Genomic DNA, 21,207 nt, shown 5'->3' with positions numbered 1-21,207 from the left:
TACCCAGCCCCCGATCCACTGGAATTAACCAATGAAGGTCAAAATCCCCGACCCGGCCAGGAATCGAACCCGGGACCCTCTGAACCGAAGGTCAGTACGCTGACCATTCAGCCAATGAGTCGGTTTGTGAAATAAGATACGTGAAGGAGGATTCTGTTCCACGGTTAAATAAACCAAAAAACAAAAACGTAAATGTTGTGTTATTCATTGCATTACAGTCAGTCATCATTATCACTTAGGTATCTCCCACTAGTCCACCAATAAATATTCAGCAATAGAAGCATCTATTTCTCTAGCTTTCACAATTACACATTTCCACACATTGAAAAAAAAAAATTTATTGTGAGAGTGTCTTAGGAGTAATATTTTGCATGAATAACAGAATGAGTTATGAAATTTCTCCTGTAAATTCTCTTTACTATGCCCAGTATGATATTTTGCTGATCTGTTAAAAATCCAATGGCTATGCCTAAAAGCAAAGTATTAAAGCCCTACAAGATAACATTTTTAAAAACATAAAAATACAGTAGTTTAGAAATCAGCACATACATTCTGAAGAACTCAAACACTTAAAATCAAATAGTACACACAAAATTCAAATGTTATTCTTGTCCCGGAAAGCCAGCACAGGAAGGAAAAAACTGTATTATGTCTAATGGAAACATTAAAATGAGAGCAAGGGTTAATCATTACAACCAGATTTCAAAAGCACAGGATCATACTTTACAGCCTTAAAGATCTAAGAGCTGACGACTTGGTCTTAATGGAAGATTGTGCCGAAAGCCTGCAGTCTAATATCTTGGAACTTGAAAATAGGTCCAAGGAGTATGGTATGAAAATTAGCCTCTCGAAGACTAAATTGATGTCAGTAGGTAAGAAATTCAACAGAATTGAATGTCAGATTGGTGACACAAAGCTAGAACAGGTCGATAGTTTCAAATATTTAGGTTGTGTGTTCTCCAAGGATGGTAATATAGTGAGATTGAATCAAGGTGTCGTAAAGCTAATGCAGTGAGCTCACAGTTGCGATCAACAGTATTCTGTAAGAAGGAAGTCAGCTCCCAGACGAAACTATCTTTACATCAGTCTGTTTTCAGACCAACTTTGCTTTACGGGAGCGAAAGCTGGATGGACTCAGGATATCTTATTCATAAGTTAGAAGTAACAGACATGAAAGTAGCAAGAATGATTGCTGGTACACACAGGTGGGAACAGTGGCAGGAGGGTACTCGGAATGAGGAGATAAGGGCTAATTTAGGAATGAACTCGATGGATGAAGCTGTACGCATAAACCGGCTTTGGTGGTGGGGTCATGTGAGGCGAATGGAGGAGGATAGGTTACCTAGGAGAATAATGGACTCTGATATGGAGGGTAAGAGAACTAGAGGTAGACCAAGAAGACGATGGTTAGACTCAGTTTCTAACGATTTAAAGATAAGAGGTATAGAACAAATGAGGCCACAACACTAGTTGCAAATCGAAGATTGTGGCGACGTTTAGTAAATTCACAGAGGCTTGCAGACTAAATGCTGAAAGGCATAACAGTCTATAATGATAATGTATGTGTGTATGTATGTATGTATGTATGTATGTATGTATGTATGTATGTTGTCTATCATAAAATACACATGGTTTCCTATCCTCTTACATTTCAAACATTATACCTACGAACAATGTTGAACATTCCATCACTTAAAAATAAAAGACAAGCTCATTCCTTCATATTCCTAAAGAAAATTTGAAATAATATGGTTTATTCTTCACATATGCTTAAATTCATAACATTTCATATTCCAGCAGTCAAAATATGTAAACATCTGCTTTTCCAGATCCCTAGATCAAGAAAGTTTACACCACAAATTTGCCAGTTATTAATATGTTATCCTTGTACAACTTGCTGAGGGAACACCTACACATGTTCTTAGACAAAAAAAACAGCAAATTTAGCTATCATTGACAAGTTCCGTCATATAGGATCAGTCTTATGCCAAAAAAGGGGACAACAGGGTGCACAGTGCTAGGGAATAATAATCTTTAATTTTATTCGTACTTATTCCTTATATATTTGAAGGATTGCTGGTACGCTTTCTATTTTTTATTATGTACTTTCTTTCTTCTTTTGCTGTTATTTCTTGTAAGGAACTTTGTTAATTACATTGTTATTTAGGGGTATTCATGGTATAAGTATTCTGTTTTTGTATACACTGTTTTCTTATACCACATGCAGCATAACAAACAACACTGAAATGTTATTTAAGTGCACTGGTGCAGCATGTGTTGAAAACGTGTACCATCACGTGCCACACATTGTTCATAACACTTCTGAAAATTATTGAACGTGTTGATGTTGCTGTAAGGACATAACAAATCATGTTATCTATCCTGAAAACTGATTCTTTCAACAAGCCCCATATGAAACCATCTGGGGCTAAGAGATACAAGGACCAGGAAAGGAATGGGAATGGAGTTCCATGAGAGATGATCTCAAAAAGTGTCATTGTAGAAGGGTAAGTTGACTCCCCTTTGCTGTGCGCTGTAGTTCAATCTTGCTGCATTCATTGCCATTGGAGAGATAAGTGAAAATGACACAAACCCTGAACAAATGAGGTAATAATGATGTTTCTGTAGACTGCCTAGTCTTTTTTTCTTTTTTTTTTACAGCATCTTTAAACAGACCTACTGCTCAAACCAAGTTTTAGCGATGTTCATCATACACTACACTTTGGGGACTTTTAACACCTGTTGGAGAATTTGTCCATGATTCTGGTGTGTGATGACTGGTGATGGTTCTTGGGCACCATGTTGTCCCCTTTTGTTGGCTTAAGACTGACCCCATATGACGGTACTTGTCAACGACAGCTAACATTGGTCTATTCTTCGATGCCTCCTTATTAAATTGTTCCTCGTGCTGTTCTTTAGCATGAAGCAAACTCAGCCCATTCTGACGGCCACACTCAGTATGACCAGAAATAATGTTCCATGATAAACACCTTTCCCTCTGTTAAGATAACCAAAATCACAGAAATCAACACAACACAACAATGAATTCACAATATATCAAACTATTATATACCGGTACAATAAATAAATAAAAAAACAAATAAATAAATTAATTAATTAATTAATACTTCATCACTAGGTAAATGTGGACAGTAAATAATAAATTATTCCAGTGTAGTTTGTTTTGCTGCATACCAGTACCGAATATTATTTTTTAATGATCTCATGATTTATTGCTTTCTGTTATCATGCTTATGTTACTGATATGGAAAAGTGGTTTATTTGTATAAAGTTATCCAAAGAGGCTCTTTAAGGTCTTCGCTGGTCTGTGTAGTTCCACCTAATAATATTAATAAATTAGATAAATTAATAAGCCCTCAAATGTCACTAATAATGACAAATGAACCTCCCTGATACAAGCCTTACATCCTGATCAACCCAGAATTTATAAAATTTTCTGTTTCACATCACCATACGGCAGACTTAGAAATTCTGGAGTGGCTTCTCAATCAACAGACTGTTTGAGGGACAGCAGTACAGTACCTATCTTCTCCCCGGTATAAAACTAAAGATTATGTAATAGCATTGTAGGCTCATTGGATTTCCTCAATTCTTTATTTGAAACTGCCCCGTCCATGTCCCTTCACCCAAATTCTTCACCATCGATCAACAGAAAGTTGCCATTGACGCTTTCACGGCCCGTACTTATAGACATGATATAGGCTTTTGGACTTATGCCGTGTCAAGAAAATAAGGTGAAATTCTTTATGTTTCGCAGAGAACTGTGCTCTGCATCATCAGAAGAAAATCTCGACTGTCCACGAGAAAGGCTTCTTAAAAACAGTCAACAGAAAGTAGTTAAATTAACATCTAATGAGATAATGAAGGTGCACCAGTTTTTATTTCGCTCCACCAGGTAGCAATGCAACTATTGAAAGAGTGTTTTCCACAGACACAAGAAATAGGTGACAAATTCAACTGAAGGTGTCACAGTTGTGAAAGACAATTCCAAGACCATGCGTATAAACATGTCTTACGACAGAAAAACAAAATGAAAATTCTCCTGGTTGATTTTTCTTTTTAAGAAAGTCCCTTTTTTTAAAAATTTTTTTACATATGTCACAGTCATTTGCAACAAAAATTACAGGTGCATGTGAATGCCCAATTACAATAAAAAGGACAAACAATGGGGTTGGGCTAATTTGAAAAAAAAAACCACAGTGCAGCATCACAGGGAAACCTCATTTTCCCTGCTAATATGCATCATCGTCATTATTATTATTATTATTATTATTAGTATTAGTATTACGGCCTATTATTAAAATGAGTGTTGTGATTGAAACTTTTAAGCCAGAGAAATATACAAATTAACTCCTCATGTACAAAGGAGTTGAGAACACAATCTCTCAGTAAGAAATATAAATATCAACAGACTTGTTGTAAGGTCAATAAGGACTTCGCTTTTATTGACAAGTTAAAAAAAAAAAAATCTTTACACCTCCTCACAGAGCGTCTGTCATCCAACGCGAATACCCCGCAGGGCCTGCAGTCAAGCAACTCGATTGGCTAAACGCTGTCCAATGATAAAGCAAGACTACTTTAAAATCCAATAGACAACAATCAGCTGGCTGCCATCTTCGCCTGTGGCCGTGAGGGTAGTCCGTTGTTGACGGGAGCAGATTATCTGCTTTTAACACCACCCTATAGCAGATTTTCGCGAGTGTTGCAAACAATATGTAAGTACTATAATGAAGTGGCATTTTTATTTATAGGAATGTTAGTATTTCCTTTCAAAACAGTCGTATTTTTACATTTGTTTTGTAAACAAAAGTCAGCTGGCAATTGCTTTATATCCAAGTCAAACAGCTGATTGTCAAGGTCGCCTTTGTTCAAGCGTCATCTTGTTATGAAATGTTCCATAGCCTAGTATTCCAAATACATGTTTTCAAAATGAATTGTGAATATAGAATAATACTCGAAAATAGGTTACTTCTCTTCAATGCATGTTGTATGGAGAAAAAAAGTTATAACCATAGAATACAAGCCTTTGTTTGGAACATTCCAATTCTTCATAACTACGCACATAAAGATGAGTTAAATGATTATACCGATCTGATAGTGTGTAATTTGACAATATATTTTATTCCATACCTTTATTGAAAAAGAAAATTCAAGTGATGGTCAGCCCCTTCACGTTGCTTAAATTACCACATATCAGAAAAAAAAAAAATGTATACATATTAATACATGCATTACTCTGCTTCTTTAAATATGAAAGATTTCACAAACTGGACGACTGTTGGGTAATAGTAAACCTATAGATATGTTGAACTTTAATGTGTTCGTTGTTTGGACTACGATACTTTACATTCCGAAGATAAAGTATGTGAAGAGTTCGTTCAATACAACTGCCTAAATTGCATTGATATTATTTGTATTTCTGCTCGAGTGCTTAATAATTATTTTCCACGTACCGTCAAACTAATGTTTTCAGCTGCAGAACAGCTGATGGGTATGTTCACGAAGTGCGGTAGCGGCACTGTTGGTCACGTGATTCATCCATGACGACCGCTCGCCCGGAGGGCATTCAAAATTGACATTTTTGTATTCAATGTAAGGACGTTTGGGCTATCGTCATTAGTTCTTTTGGCCGTGAAAGAGGAACGAGCCGGATGTTTTATTCGTGATGAGTTTATGGTTAAAAATTTACACATAACGTTTCGGACACAATTTTTGTATTTTTCCTAAATCTACGGAGTCACTAAAGACTGATCAAAAGCTGGTTACGTAATAGGAGGGGTGTGTGTGTGTATGGTGGAGGGGATTCAGGCCCACATTTCAAATTAGCCTATCATTATTATGGCCAAGGATCATGTAAGAGAAATATTATGGCAAATTAGATACCAATCAACGGTATATTGTCTCGCTCTCACCCTCTGTTTTATATATAATGTACCGTAGTCAGACTAGTATCCTTTATATACTGTGCATGTGTTATTTATATGTACCGGTATATATATCCATTTAAACGATCTAAAAATCCATTTTTATACATTTCTGAGCAGCAATTGCATGTTAACATTCCCGCTTCAGTCCTTAAAAGAATGTATAAATGAATTCATAATTATATATTTCGTGAAGGGCTCATTCTCTTATAAGTTTCACTTGAGTCACTGTGGGATAACCAATCGAAAATGAACATAATCATGACATTCTTATTCTGAGAAGTACGGGAAGAGGTGTTCTTTTTATTTACACTATCGACTTAAGAAGAAAATATAAGATGTTAAAGTAATACCGATTTTTTGTAACATCGTTGTGAATAGAGCCTAATATAGGCCTTCTTACGTGGCTAATTTAATTATCCTTGGGAGTTGAAACATTACATTGCGCGCATGTATAAACGTAGGTATTAAATATTATAGACATAATAGACCAAGGTAAATTTATGAGTGAAGATTATTATTGTTATTATTTTCAGTAAACGACCGAATTAGCTGAGCGGTAGGATGTTGGCTACTAATCCGGACACCGGAGATGTCGTGGGTTCGAATTCCACCCTCAGCTGTTATTGAAATGGTTTTCCGTTGTTTTCCATTTCACGTCCAGACAAAATAATGCCGGAACAGTGCATTATTTAAAGGCCATGGCCGCTTCCTTTCCAAATTCCTATTCAAAAGATCCAAGTTAGTGGTCACCTCATACATTGGAGAGATGGGAGGTCCGCCTCGGTGACGAGTGGTTAGCGTGCCGGCCTTAAGACACAAGGGTCCCGGCTTCGATTCCCGACTGCGTCAAGGAAGTTTTTCCACGAATGGTAGATTCCCTTAGCGTGCTTGTGATGTGTGTGTCTCCGTTTATTTCAGCCTCCTCGACTCCTCAGTATGGAGTCCAGCGGTAAGTGATGGATAATGGGACGGGTTTCCATTGGAGGATTAAGGGAGAAATCCCTCCAGAACCAAAACAGGAATTGGCACATTATCGTCCATTAATGAGTATGGTGGGAGGCGCCATTTCAAAGTCTGTCGACAGCGTCATAAAACGTAAACGCTGCCCTGGCCAATCATCAGCCTACTATGTCCGGCTCCATGGCTAAATGGTTAGCGTGCTGGTCTTTGGTCACAGGGGTCCCGGGTTCGATTCCCGGCAGGGTCGGCAATTTTAACCATCATTGGTAAATTTCCCTGGCAGTGGGGCTGGGTGTATGTGTTGTCTTCATCATCATTTCATCCTCATCCCGACGCGCAGGTCGCCTACGGGTATCAAATCAAAAGACCTGCACCTGGCGAGCCGAACCCGTTCTGGGATCTCCCGGCACTAAAAGCCATACGCCATTTCATTTCTTTTTTTCATCAGCCTACTATGGTATCATTTTGAGCTAGGTATCGTAATTACAGCTATTTACGTTTTTTTTTTTTTTCAAGAAATAAGCCCAGTATGATACATCATCCAATAGGTACAAATGTGGTAGGTTATTAGTAGTTTAATGGCAATGTTAATTTAGAACTCGGTGCGTATTTCGACGTTGAGGTGGAATTTTATCCCGCGGGTGTTCTTTAACGTGCCGATGAGTCTATCGACACGAGGCTGGCGTATTTGGGCACCTTCAAACAACACTGAGCTGGGCCACCATCGAACACGCCAATTTGGGCTCAGAAAGCCAGCGCATTACTTGTAGAGCCAGTCAGCCCGGCGAGAAAATAAATCAATGACGGTAACTCAAATGGTAGGAGAGCCTCCGTGGCTCAGGCGGCAGCGCGTCGGCCTCTCACCACTGGATACCGTGGTTCAATTCCCGGTCACTCCATGTGAGATTTGTGCTGGACAAAGCTGGGATACGACAGGTTTTTCTCGGGGTACTCCGGTTTTCCCTGTCATATTTCATTCCAGCAACACTCTCCATTCTCATTTCATTGCATTCATCAGTCATTAATATATCACTTTGGGAGTGGCGACCCCATCGTACTAATAGCCTATATATGATTCATTCATTCCCTGACCCGGTCAATGACTGGAGCACAGGTTGTAGGTTTTCATTTTCAAATGATAAAACGTTAAATGATTTCAGCATCAATGTCAAGGGGCTCAATAACGGATGGCAATAGTTTTAGAAGTTTAAAGGCAATATTACATGTTTTTAAATTGTCTGTTTTACGAGAAAATTACTGCACTGGAAGTCCGGCTCCATGGCTAAATGGTTAACGTGTTGGCCTTTGGTCCAGAGGGTCCCGAGGTCGATTCCCGGCCGGTTATCTCCAATGCTGGGTGTGGCGTGTTCAGCATTAGAAATCATCCTAGATAGGGCCCTCATCTTCATAGACATGCAGGTCGCCTAATAGGCCGTCTACGAGAAAAGACCCGCACCAGACCTCTCCGGACACCACACGCCATTATTATTACTGCACTTGAAAACTGAAATATTGTCAACTGAAGGCAATACTGAAATGTACATAAGCTGTTCGCTACGAAACTTCATTAAATACTGCGTGTATTTTGGGCAACAGCACATTTATTCTGAAATAATATAAAAACCAATGATCTCTCACTTTTTAAAGAGGAAGAATTATATTAGATGAGCGCAACGAGCGCAACAGGAATTTTAAAGACGTTCGACAGATTAACGTATACGTACAGTTGCCAAAACCAAAACCAAGCGACCGCTGCTCAGCCCGCCTGCAGATTACGAGGTGTCGTGTGGTCAACACGACGAATCCTCTCGGCCGTTATTCTTTCTAGACCGGGGCCGCCATTTCACCATCATATAGCTCCTCAGTTCTAATCACGTAGGCTGAGTGGACCTCGAACCAGACCTCAGGTCCAGGTAAAAATCCCTGACATGGCCGGAAATCGAACCCGGGACCTCCTGGTAAGAGGCAGGCACGCTACCCCTACACCACGGGGCGGGCATAATTATAGTTGCAGGTGTTTTAAATATAAATACTAAAACTTCTCTCACCAACTTGTGTGACGTGAAAGGCAGCTGAATCTGACAATGTTTCCACTAGGCTGTATAATCCTTCATGTCTGGCATCGCTTGGTCAACTATTGTTCTCCTATAGGTCTGACAACATTATAGTCTGTTGTCAAATGGGAAGCGTTTTGGCCTCCAGTCCATAAAGAATTTTCCAACCAAGGGAACTACCATGTTATCGCGTTATCCCATCTACTCAATGCGCTGCGCTCCGCGGATAATTCCACTGTATTCTAATCACTTGCAAGTATAGATGCATCTCATTTCCTCATTCTTCAATTTGCATCCTTTCGCTAGCGGTTTATAGTAGCATTAACTCAAATAGGATTTCGGCGATTCCTTTTCTCTTATGTTTCTTCTCTTTCTGTCGCTGATAGCCTAATTCAGAATAGGATAAAACTCTTCCTATTTCTCTTTTGGTTAGAGACGAGGTCAGGGGGGGGGGGGTTAGACACCCCCTCCGTGGAATTTTTACAAAAAGAAAATAAACAGAAACTAACAATAAACAATTAAGACATAATTGTAAAAAATCAACAGATCACTCGAATCTATTTTCTAAGAAGCTTCAAAAATTGGATTTTAGATTGTAAACTAAGCATTCAATTCGCTGTAAAACTGTTGACCTTGATCGTTTTGTTCTTCTACTGTACGGTATTTTAATGTAAGATCTTGTAGTGTGCTGCAATCTGAATATCAACACAATTCACTTGTAACAAAGTATCCTTAATGATAATCGTATGGCATCAGCTATCGTGAGTGTCTGTCGCTGAGATTTAATTAATTTTGTCGGGTAAACACCAAATGTGTCACCAGAGATTTTTTATATGCCGACATCGTGCGACATGGAGTGTCGAATGGACTACCTCTGCCGGGTTTGAACCCGCTATCTTCGGATCCGGAGGCCGACACTCTACCACTATAATAATTTCGTGTGGCTATTTCTAGCCGAGTGCAGCCCTTGTAAGGCAGACCCTCCGGTGAGGGTGGGCGGCATCAGCCATTGTAACTGCGTGTTATTGTGGTGGAGGATAGTGTTATGTGTACTCGACCACTGATCCACATAGACAGATGTCTTTATAATGACAAGGCATGCATACGTGCACCGCACACGCACCTTCATTATGTTCTATCAGCATTTTGTAACTAACACACACACACACACTCGGCCGAACCTGGCTAGCTACTGCTTTTGGTAAGTGTTAACATTTAATACATTGTTTCTGCATAACACTTCAACTCCACTAATGAGTATTTTTAACTTTATTTCATAAAAAATAGAAAAAATGATTGTTTAGATTTGCTGGGTCTCATTTTCCACATATCACACGTAGGTTTGCTCCACCAACATTTATTTCACATGTCATGGATTTGTTCATTTCACAATCAGTCAGTGCAAAAAGAATATAATTTTTATTCTCTAGCCTTGAAACATTCCTCATTATTATTATTATTATTATTATTATTATTATTATTATTATTATTATTATTATTATTATTACAATTTCCTTTACGTCGCACCGACACAGGTAGGTCTTATGGCTACGATGGGGAAGGGAGCGGCCGTGGCCTTAATTAAGGTGCAGCCCAGAATTTGCCTGGTGTGAAAATAGGAAATCACGGAAAACCATCTTCAATGCTGCCGACAGTGGGGTTCGAACCCACTATCTTCCGGATGCAAGGTCACAGCTGCGCGCCCGCACGGCCAACTCGCCGAGTTTTTTGTAAATTATAATAAAAGGTTTTCATCTGGCTGGATATTTGGAAATTCATAGGACCTATAGGTACTCCTTTTATTTTCCTTTCCACCTTTTCTTTCACTGATTTTTTTTTTTTTTTAGCTACTTTAAGTCAACAGTGTTAATTGTACACACTGTAGTGTGTAAAAAATTTACCTATGGTTTATGTCATTTTATATATTTCTTTATACTTTTTACCTTTAATTTTGAGTCAAGAAGGTAGTCCCATAGGTATTTATTTATGCTTGCATAACTTTCATATTAAATAAATAAATAAATACAGGTAGATAAGTAGATAAATATATGTCATAGTTTTTTTCTTTAAAAGACAACAATCACTACCATCTGTTAGTTTGCAGTTAAGAAAAGAAAGAGTACAGCACAGAGGATTATGCATTAATACGTAGATAGTGAATATTTTCATAGAGTGGACAGTATGGAGATTCAGGATAATGAAATGTGGGGTAGTGTAAGGATAGTCTGAAACAGTGACATTAGCAAGAATTTGTTTTCCGTTCACTAAATTACTGTTTCAGTCAACATGTAGAACTCTGAACGCACTTAGGTCAAAATTATGAAAGCTACTGCAAATTAAAAGAAAAAGTCTTCTAACCATGTGTTATTTTGAGGTTCATTAAACTTATAAGTTGGTTTTCTGATACTTTGATTCTATTACTTAATTTGCATACGTTTATATTTTTATTGAAGTGTTCTCAGTTTTCTTGTAGAAGCGACTCATTTCTTGTGGGATAAGATGTAGTGTCTCTTCTTACAGTTGAAAAGAAAAATGTTATACAAAACACTAACAATTTCGTTTATAACTTTAGGTATATCACTTTCACATATACAAGTCTTTTTTAATCTGCTTACCCTCCAAGGTTGGCTTTTCCCTCGGATTCAGCGAGGGATCCACCTCTACCGTCTCAAGGGCAGTGTCCTGAAGCTTGAGACTTTGGGTCGGGGAATACAACTGGGGAGGAGGACCAGTACATCACCCAGGCGGCCTCACCTGCTATGCTGAACAGGGGCCTTGTGAGGGGAAGGGAAGACTGGGATAGACAAGGAAGAGGGATGTAAGCGGCCGTGGCCTTATGTTAGATGCATCCTGGCATTTGCCTGGAGGAGAAGTGGGAAACCACTTCGATGATGGCTGAGGAGGGAATCGAACCCCCTCTGCTCAGTTGACTTCCCGAGGCTGAGTGGACCCCGTTTCAGCCCTCGTACCATTTTTCAAATTTCGTGACAGCCGGGAATCGAACCCAGGCCTCCGGTGTGACAGCTAATCACACTAACCACTACACCACAGAGGCGGACCATATACAAGTCAACAGTGTTAATTGTACACACTATAGTGTGTAAAAAAATGTTAGCTATGGTTTACGTAATTTTTTATTTGTTATTTTTATATATACTTTTTACCTTTAATTTTGAGTCAAGAAGGTAGTTCCATTGGTATTTATTTATGCTATCATAACTTTCATATTAAATAAATACTTGTAGATAAGTAGATAATTAATATATGTCATAGTTTTTTTCCTTAAAAAACAACAGTAAAGAAAGGAAAAAGTACAGCACAGAGGATTATGCATAAATACGTAGATAGTGAATATTTTCATAGAGTGAACAGTATGGAGAATCAGGATAATGAAATGTGGGGTTTCACTGAGTTCAGAGCCTTTAATTTTATTGACTGTTAATCTACTTAACACTTTGTACTGATTCACACAATCTATAAGAAAATATTTCTCATACGAGTTGAAACGATTGTGTTCATGATACTGAATGCAATGTTTGAAATAGGTACTTACTTCCAAGTCACTTGGAACTGTTAACCCTCCTCTGTTAATATTATCTACTATCTGCGCACTTTTTAGCGATAGATTTACACCCTAGTGCTGAATCGGTCGACCTCGGCAATCTTCGAGATTCGTACTGGCAACCTTTGAAACACAAACTATGAATCGCTTATGCATCGCTATGCGACATCTGGCGTACACTTTACGTACTAGTACTGTTGTTATTTACACAGCAAAGCTATACAATAGAATTCACTCTGGGAATAAGATTCGCATCGAGAAATGTTATATAATGTGTGTGTGACATAGTTGTTGGCTTAAGATAACAAAGGTTTAGAATATTCATATCGATCGATCATATTATCGATTCAATTCAGATTTCATTTCCATTCAATTGGCAGTACTAACGGAACCGGAAGTGCTCCCTCCTTGCTCCTCAAACCCGTACACAAATCTATCGCTAAAAAGTGCGCAGATAGTATGTACGATTCACTCACAATTTCTCCAACCACTAGTTGTTCATCTTAGTTGCCAACTTAGTAGAAATTTATAAAGCTGCTTAGCCGGAAATATAAAGAAGCACTTAATTATCAATTTCTTTCTCATCTACTAGTACTACTAGTAATAAATTGTTAAGGATATCTTCAAAGTGTTTGCTAATTGTACAGTAATGAATGACTTTCTTCACTAGAATTCTCAGAACTGAAATACAGGGATTTAAAATGTAATGTTATCATTCCATATCTTGCAGGTGTTATTCCAAGAATATTGTTTGCCCTATTTTCCTTTCTTTTTTTTTTTTTTTTTTTTTTTTTTTTTTTTTTTTTTTTTTTTTTTTTTCATCACGGGTGATACTAATGCTGTAATTTCATCCACTAAGTTTTACATGCTAAATCATTTTCCTAATTTGTCAATCTGAAATTTCCCAGGCAGTACATTTTTGCATTTTCAGTTTTTAAACAAAAGTTGGTAGCTTTTGTTTGCGTTTTTGTACTCTTGATTAGGGCTCTTCCTGTGTCAGCAGTTAATGAGCCATGTTTCATTTTGCACCTAGTTTCATCTAATTTTTCACCCAAATGACAGACTTGTAAAGGAATTGGAACCTGAAGTAAAAAATGGAAGAAAGGGATCAGCAAATTTGATCATTATTCAAATTCCATGTTTGTCACCTTTTGTATTGACAAAAGACCACAATTTCCTTCTTTTTTTCAAATATTGTTGCTCTGCTTTCATGAATGATTCTTCACTGTCCGCTGCACCCAGCAAGTGGCCGTGCGGTTAGGGTCGCGCGGCTGTGACGTTGCAGTCGGGAGATAGTTGGTTCGAACCCCACTGTCGACAGCCCGAAGGTTTTCCTTGGTTTCCCATTTTCAAACCAGGCAAATGCTAGGGCTGTACATGAATTTAGGCCACGACCGCTTCTTTTCTACTCCCAGCCCTTTCCTATCCCACGTCGCCATAAGACCTATCTGTGTCGGTGCGACGTAAAGCAAATTGCAACAACACTGTCCGCTGCTGTTCCAGATTCAAATTCTGGAAACATAAAGTAGGTGAATCCTTTTGTTTACGATGTGAATAGTATTCAATATATCAATATCAATCAATACTGATCTGCATTTAGAGCAGTCGCCCAGGTGGCAGATTCCCTATCTGCGTCCCCAACCCGCAGGGGTGTTGCCCATTTTAATCGCCTCTTACGACAGGCAGGGGATACCGTGGGTGTATTCTTCGTCTGCGTCTCCCAACCACAGGCGGTCAGCGCACGTTGGTCTGATGGAGATCCCTAAGTGAAATATGTAAAGAACTAGTGAATTTTCAAATATATTTTGGGTGTGGTAGCGTGAGAATGTTGTTTACTGTAATTACCTCATGACACATTTTAGACTGTAGGTAAATAAGGAATGCTGTCAAAACCATCCTTCAGGAATCTCTTTTTTCAGAAGTAAAAATTAAGGAAAATTGTTCCCAGGTAGAATTTCCCTGACATTGTAATAGTGTCTTAGTTTGTGAAGGTTAGCTTTCACAGTTTCGCTAACGTATTTACAGGCGGAGAATAGTGGTTTTCACGACAATTGAATTATTAAGTGTCTCACAAGGGGGCATTCCCTACTCGTCAGCGCCGATTTCACTCAGATTTATAGAACATGCAGGGCTTGGCTAGAAATGAAAATACACGAAGTGGGAACTCCAGATGGCCAAGCGTATAGAAAATAAAAATAAAAATGTTGACGCAGCTCTCGCACCGTATAAGCCACTTACGTTAGTGTGCACGCCGAGCAATAGTTGGCGTAGCGGTAAGAGCTCAGACTAGTAATTCGATGGTCGTGGGTTCGACTCCCCGTGTGGAGACTGTCTTTTGTTTTCCCCTCTCAACTTTTATATTATTCATTTATTTTATTTTATGTATTTATTTATATGCAAAAGGCATATAGAACGTCATTTTTTTAATGGGCAGAAAATTTTGCAGTTGCGAACTTTCCAGACGTGTTCAAACAGAAATTCTTCTTTTTCCTCCTTTATTGGCTATCTCCCCTCCTTGCGGAATGCGCCATAAACGTGAATAGTCGTTTCGCTGTAAGATTCGTTTTCACCTGACAAGTGAAGGTTGCTCCTGGCGGCTGTACACAAACAATAGATTTTTGGTGCAGGTAGAAGAAAGTGTGGCAATGAAATCCAATTTTTTTTTTTTTTACCTTTTCTATGCATTTTGCGTATAAATAAATAAAATGAATTATTCGCCTCTTTGCTTAATTGGAAAATGAATAATATAAAAGTTGACAGAAAAATCAGTCTCCACACGGCGAGTCGAATCCACGACCATCGAATTACTAGTCCGAGCTCTTACCGCTACGCCAACTACTGCTCGGCGTGCGCACTAATGTAAGTGGCTTATACGGTGCGAGAGCTGCGTCAACATTTATGTTTTTATTTTTATTTTCTATACGCTTCGTCATCTGGAGTTCCCACTTCGGGTACTTTCTAGCCAAGCCCTATATGTTTTATAAATTTGAGCGAAATCTGTGGCGACGAGTAGGGAATGCCCCCTTGTCAGACAGCTCCACCTACTACCTGTGTTAGAGATTCTCACTGGGACTATGTGTAAGTAGGGTTGCATCCTGCTTCACAGAATTTAACCGAGAACGCTCAGAACGTTTTATGCAAGCTTCGGACCTATGGGAACAGTAACGGAGTCCCACTTCCGTTTGATAGGCGAGGGACTCATGGGAAACAACTTTGGCAAACGAAATGAAATTCCATGGGGAAATAACAATATTAATGGAGCTTATGGAAGTAAGATAGTAGATCTGGCTGAGTCAGCAAAGACGATTCGTCTGGATGTGTTAGGATTTAATGATATTCGGGTAAAGGGAGGTATCGAGGAAGAGACAGGAAATTGTGAAGTGTTCTTAACAGGTGTTAAAAAGGGAAGGGCAGAGTGTGGGGTAGGACTGTTCATCAGGAATACTATTGCACGCGACGTAGTTTCTGTTAGACACTTAGACCTAAATGAGCGAATGATGTGAATAGATTCAGTAGTTGGAGGAATATGGATACAAATTGTCTCAGTCTATTCACGATGTGAGGGTGCACATGAAGATGGAGCACTGAATGATATCGTAGTCACGGTCAATAGCAAGGATGGGATAGTGGTACTGTAATAGGGTAATAGGAATGGAAAGCGTTTACTGGACTTACGTGCTGGTATGAGATCAGTAGTTACGAATACATTATTCAAGCATCAATGATGTAATACTACGATTGAGGAAGTGGAAAGGATGGTAAATAAACTCCATGGTCACAGATCAGCACGAATATATGAAGAATAAAAAAGACCCGAAATAGTGAAATACAGTGGGAAGGCAGGGCCAAAATGGCTTCACAGAGTAATAATGGAACGTTAGTACGGTACCTTCAGATAGGAAGTAAGCAGTAATTGCACCCATCTATAAGCAAGGGAGCCGGAAGAATTGCAACAACTATCGACGTATTTAACCAATATATCAGGCAAGGTGCGATCAATGATTGAGAAAAGGTTGGATGAAAACCAGTGTGATTTCATCAGAGGGAGACTGTCAGGATCAGATTTTTAGTGTGCGCCAGGTAATTGAGAAATGCTACGAGAGAAATAGACAGTTACGTTTCTGTTTCGTAGATTTAGAGAAAGCGTATGACAGAATGCCGAGGGAAAAGATGTTAGCCGTACTGGGGGATTATGGGATCAAAGGTATATTAAGCAATCTCGTCATTTATGTTGACAAATGGGCTGCAGTTAGAATTGATGGTAGAATAAGTTCTTGATTCACGGTACTTAGAGGGGTTAAAGACGGCTTTCACCGTTGTTGTTTACAGTTTGCGTGGATCATTTATTTATTTATTTATTTATTTATTTATTTATTTATTTATTTATTTATTTATTTATTTATTTATTTATTTATTTATTTATTTGTCCCTTTACCGTCCAGGGTTGGTTTTTCCTTCGGACTAATTGAGGAATCCCGCCCCTACCGCCTTAAGGGCAGTGTGCTAGAGCGTGAGACATTTGGTCGGGATAAAAGTGAGGAGGAGGACCAGTAACTCAGTCACGCGGCCTCACCTGCTATGCTGAACAGGGGTCTTGTGGGGGATGGGAAGATTGGAAGGGATACACAAGGAAGAGGGAAGGAAGCAGCCGTGGCCTTAAGTACTATCCTGACATTTGCCTGGAGGTGGGAAACCAAGGAAAACCATTTCGAGGATGCCTGTGGCGGGAATCGAATCCCCTATACTCAGATGACCTCCCGAGGCTGAGTGGAACCCGTTCCAATCCTCGTCCCACTTTTCAAATTTCGTAGTAGAGCCGGGAATCGAACCTGGGCTTCCGGGGGTTCAGCTACTCACACTACACCACAGAGGTGGACACATGATCTACTGAAAGGTATAAAGTGGCAGGGAGGGATTCAGTCAGGTGGAAATGTAGTAAACAGTTTGGGCTATGCCGACGACCTGGTCTTAATTTGCAGACTATATGTTGAAAGCCTGCAGTGAGTGCAATGAAAGTTACCCTTTTCAAGACTAAAGTGATGTCAGTAGGGAAGAAACCTAACAGAACTGAATGCCAAGCTGGGAATACAAAACTGGAACAGGTAGATCATTTCAAGTATTGAGGGTGTGTATTCTCGCGGGATGGTAGTATAGCAAATGAGATTGAATCAGCGTGCAGCAAAGCTAATGCAGTGAGCTCGCACTTGCGATCAACACTATTCTTTAAGAAAAAATACACGTCCTGGACTAAACTATGTTCACACCTGTCTGTTTTCAGACCAACTTTGCTGTACGTGAGTGAAAACTGGGTGTACTCAAGATATCTTATTCATAAATTGGAGGGAACAGGCATGAAATTAGCGAGAATGATCGCTGGTACAAATAGGTGGGAACAATGGCACGAGGGAACTCGGAACGAGAAGATAAAGGCTAGTACGTTCGGTAGTGGGGTCATGTAAAGGGAATGGAGAAGATAGGTTACCTAGGTGAATACTGGTCTCGGACATGGAGGGTAAGAAAAGTAGAGGTAGACCAAGACGACGATGGTCAGATTCAGTTTCTAATGATATAAGTCTAAGAGGAATGGAATTAATGGAGGCAACAGAGCTAGTTACAAACAGTGGACTGTGGTGTTAGTAAATTCACAGAGGCTTACAGACTGAAATATAAGTCTATAGTGAATATGTATGTACGTTTTTCTTTCGGAAGAAACACTGAATTTATTCACCTTTAACACCTTTTACGGTGCACAGTATTTTCGTTGTACTTTCACGAACACAAATACAGTATAAAAATACTTAAGAATCATCGGAGAGTTCATGGCCTCAGCCTCAGTTCTCAGCGTACTGCGAGACGTATACGAGATCAAAACGCATGGCCTCATGACGTTACGCTCCCCTCCACCAACAATCTCGCTTGACTAGAGTATGCCGTGATCTACGTATCACAAAAAAGCAGCAAATGTGTCTGTATTATGTGCAGTTTGTTATGTGTTGTTGGTATGGCTGGAATAATACACAGTTCAAAAAATTAGAGGAACATGTTTTGTAACGTCTGATATGTGAACGTTAATTTGGAAGATGGGGTTCCAATGGTCGAACAGCATACCTTGAGACTTTAGCTACTCAGGGCATGTCAAATCGAAGTTATACTCCATCTGTAGGCGTATCCATGCATTAAACTGTTAGGTGACCCCTCAAACCAAAGTGAATAGCTGTGCGTCCGTGTGTCGTGAGGTACACAGACTACTGCGGTCATTTGAGCACGTTGCACGTAAACCAGCACATCCCATGAGACATCTTAACGCGGTTCATGTCGCAGGGGACGTCACTTGGATCCAGGAAGGATGGACTTTCCGTCGTGTGGCTGTGGATCTCTCTGTCTCCGTCAGTTATTCAATACTAGTGGAGTCGCTACAGTGAGACAGGCCAGTTCACAAGGAGGGTTGGACAAGGTCGTGGACGTATGACAACCTCACAGGATGACCGATATCTGACCATATGTGCGTTGCGGCGTCGTTCAACGACTGCCAGAGAACAGCAACAAGGCCTCATTAGGGTCACTGGAGTCACAGTGTCTGACCAGACAGTAAGAAACAGGTTAAGAGAAGTGTCCATACGATCCAGACGTCCAGTTAGAGTGTCCAGTTTAATGCAGCAACATCGCGCAGCTCGCCTTCTGTTTGCCCGTACCCACGTCAACTGGCAACTTCGCCAATAGAGACCTGTGTTGTTCACAGACGAGTCCATATCTCCCCTGTCACAGCGTGATGGACGTCAACGTGTAAAGAGACGCCGTGGTGAGCAGTACATGCCAAATGTTGTCCAGAAAGGCGACCGATTCTGTATGATGTGGGGTGGCATCAGTATTTATGGCCGTACGGATCTTGTCGTCGTCCGTGGTAATCTTACCACTGCGGGGTACAGTACATCGAGCAGATACTGCTACAGCATGTGTCGGTTGCTGCATACGGTGTTGGCCCTGAATTCGTACTCATGCACGACAATGCCAGGGCTCATATAGCGCGCATCACCAGAGCTGTCTTGCGAGAACTGAACATTAAAGATGTGGAATGGCCAGCAGTGAGTCCCGACCTTAATCCCATCGAGCATGTGTGGGGTAGGCTTGACAGAAGTATTCGTGGGCGTCCTTTTCCACCACAGACTCTCCAAGACCTCGAACAGGCTCTCATTGAAGAATGGGACCTGATACCGCAACGTGACCTCCGTCGACTTATACGGAGCATGCCCCGTAAGTGCCAAGCTGTGATAATGGTCGTGGAGAACATACACCATACTGAAGCTCTCCAACTGTGATAAAAATCCACCCTGGAGGACTGTTATAACTTGGTTTTCGCCCTTATTCAGACATTTCCGTTTGTGTTCTGAACATGAACGCAAATCCATCGATATTCCTTTATATACTTCAACGGTAAAGAATAAAAGTTTAGTTGGTAATATACCTGGGTGTGAGGTATGGTTTTGTGGAGCATGACATACGTTCAAATTTATGTTCCCCTAATGTTTTTTAACTGTGTATAATGCCATTCATTAATTCTATCAGAGTGATGTATTTTACTCGATTTTCTCTGCACATAAGGTCAGAGTTAGGCATCCCACCCGTAAAAATGCGCTAAATGCAAATAAAGTGCCGACTGCAGGTCATTGAGAAAATGCCGGGAAGAAGAAGAAGAAGAAACCCCTCTAAAATAATGTTGTCGGATAGATTCCAAAAAAGTCCACAACTGCTTTTGTTAAACTGTTACAAACTACACAATGAGTTTCCGATAACCTGTATCGACACACAGGCCTACGGGTTAGCATGACTAACAGGAAATGGTGAAGTATACGGGGAGATTATACCAAGTCTCTCAACCGTATCCTATTTAAAATGTAGGAAGTGGGGAAACAAACACCGTAACGGTGAAATCAATACCGAAAAGAGAGTTCTATGAAGGGCGTATAGTCTGACACTGAGGACGCATGCAAAGTACGATACCAATATATACAAAAGAGTATACGCAAGATCATATCAAATTACGAGTTTCAGTATGCTGCATTAATTAATGAACGTAGGTTTTCGTGGTTCATTGTATTAACGTAAATAAATAAATGAATACTGGATTAAAGCCACTGTATTTATTTAATGAAGTCGAACTTTCAGCCAAATTGCATTGGCCTTCATCAGGGCATGATAAGTTCTGCTTCCGTCAGTGAGCATAGATATTCGAAGAAACGTGGAAATCATGACCGTACTATCTAAGAGTGTTTTAAATATGTTCCAGGTCTTATGTGTTGGGTTACAACATATATTATTATAAAAAAAAGCTGTGTACATATGTTGATCTAGAGTTGATGTTGCCGGGCTGAGTGGCTCAGACGGTTGAGGCGTTGGTCTTCTGACCCCAACTTGGCAGGTTCGATCCTGGCTCAGTCCGGTGGTATTTGAAGGTGCTCAAATACGTCAGGCTCGTGTCGGTAGATTTACTGGCACGTAAAAGAACTCCTCCTGGACAAAATTCCGGCACCTCGGCGTCTCCGAAAACCGTAAAAGTAGTTAGTGGGACGTAAAGCAAGTAGCATTATTAGAGTTGATGTTTTAGAGGACAATGCTTTAAATGATATGATGTTGTATCTTGAGATTTGGATAAGGTTGATTTTGATGTAAATACGCTGATGGAGTT

At 39.9% G+C, this 21,207-nt stretch overlaps 2 protein-coding genes across 3 annotated transcripts in view; one reads left to right on the top strand and one right to left on the bottom strand.

Moving 5' to 3' along the window:
* The window catches only part of Adck5 (aarF domain containing kinase 5), a 458,263-nt gene that overhangs the window by 221,468 nt on the left and 215,588 nt on the right, over window positions 1–21,207 (bottom strand). Inside the window, exon 1 of one of the 2 annotated variants that reach the window (XM_067159697.2) lies at window positions 4,507–4,640. The exons of the other annotated variant lie outside the window; for it this stretch is intronic. Within the exon in view, the coding sequence (XP_067015798.2) occupies window positions 4,507–4,520 (14 nt within the window). The 5' untranslated portion in view covers window positions 4,521–4,640. Of the gene's footprint in view, window positions 1–4,506; window positions 4,641–21,207 lie in introns of those variants that run through there. 2 annotated transcript variants of the gene reach the window in all.
* Window positions 4,631–21,207, top strand: part of TP53INP (Tumor protein p53 inducible nuclear protein) — a 186,111-nt gene continuing 169,534 nt past the window's right edge. Inside the window, exon 1 of the mRNA XM_067159741.2 lies at window positions 4,631–4,736. The gene's annotated coding sequence lies outside the window, so the exon portion shown is untranslated. The remainder of the gene's footprint in view (window positions 4,737–21,207) is intronic.

Source organism: Anabrus simplex, chromosome 1 (genome assembly GCF_040414725.1).
Source record: "Anabrus simplex isolate iqAnaSimp1 chromosome 1, ASM4041472v1, whole genome shotgun sequence".
In the NCBI taxonomy this organism is placed as follows: Eukaryota; Metazoa; Arthropoda; class Insecta; order Orthoptera; family Tettigoniidae; genus Anabrus; species Anabrus simplex.
The sequence above is the reverse complement of the archived record's forward strand: the minus strand, read 5'-3'. Positions and strand labels throughout refer to the sequence as shown.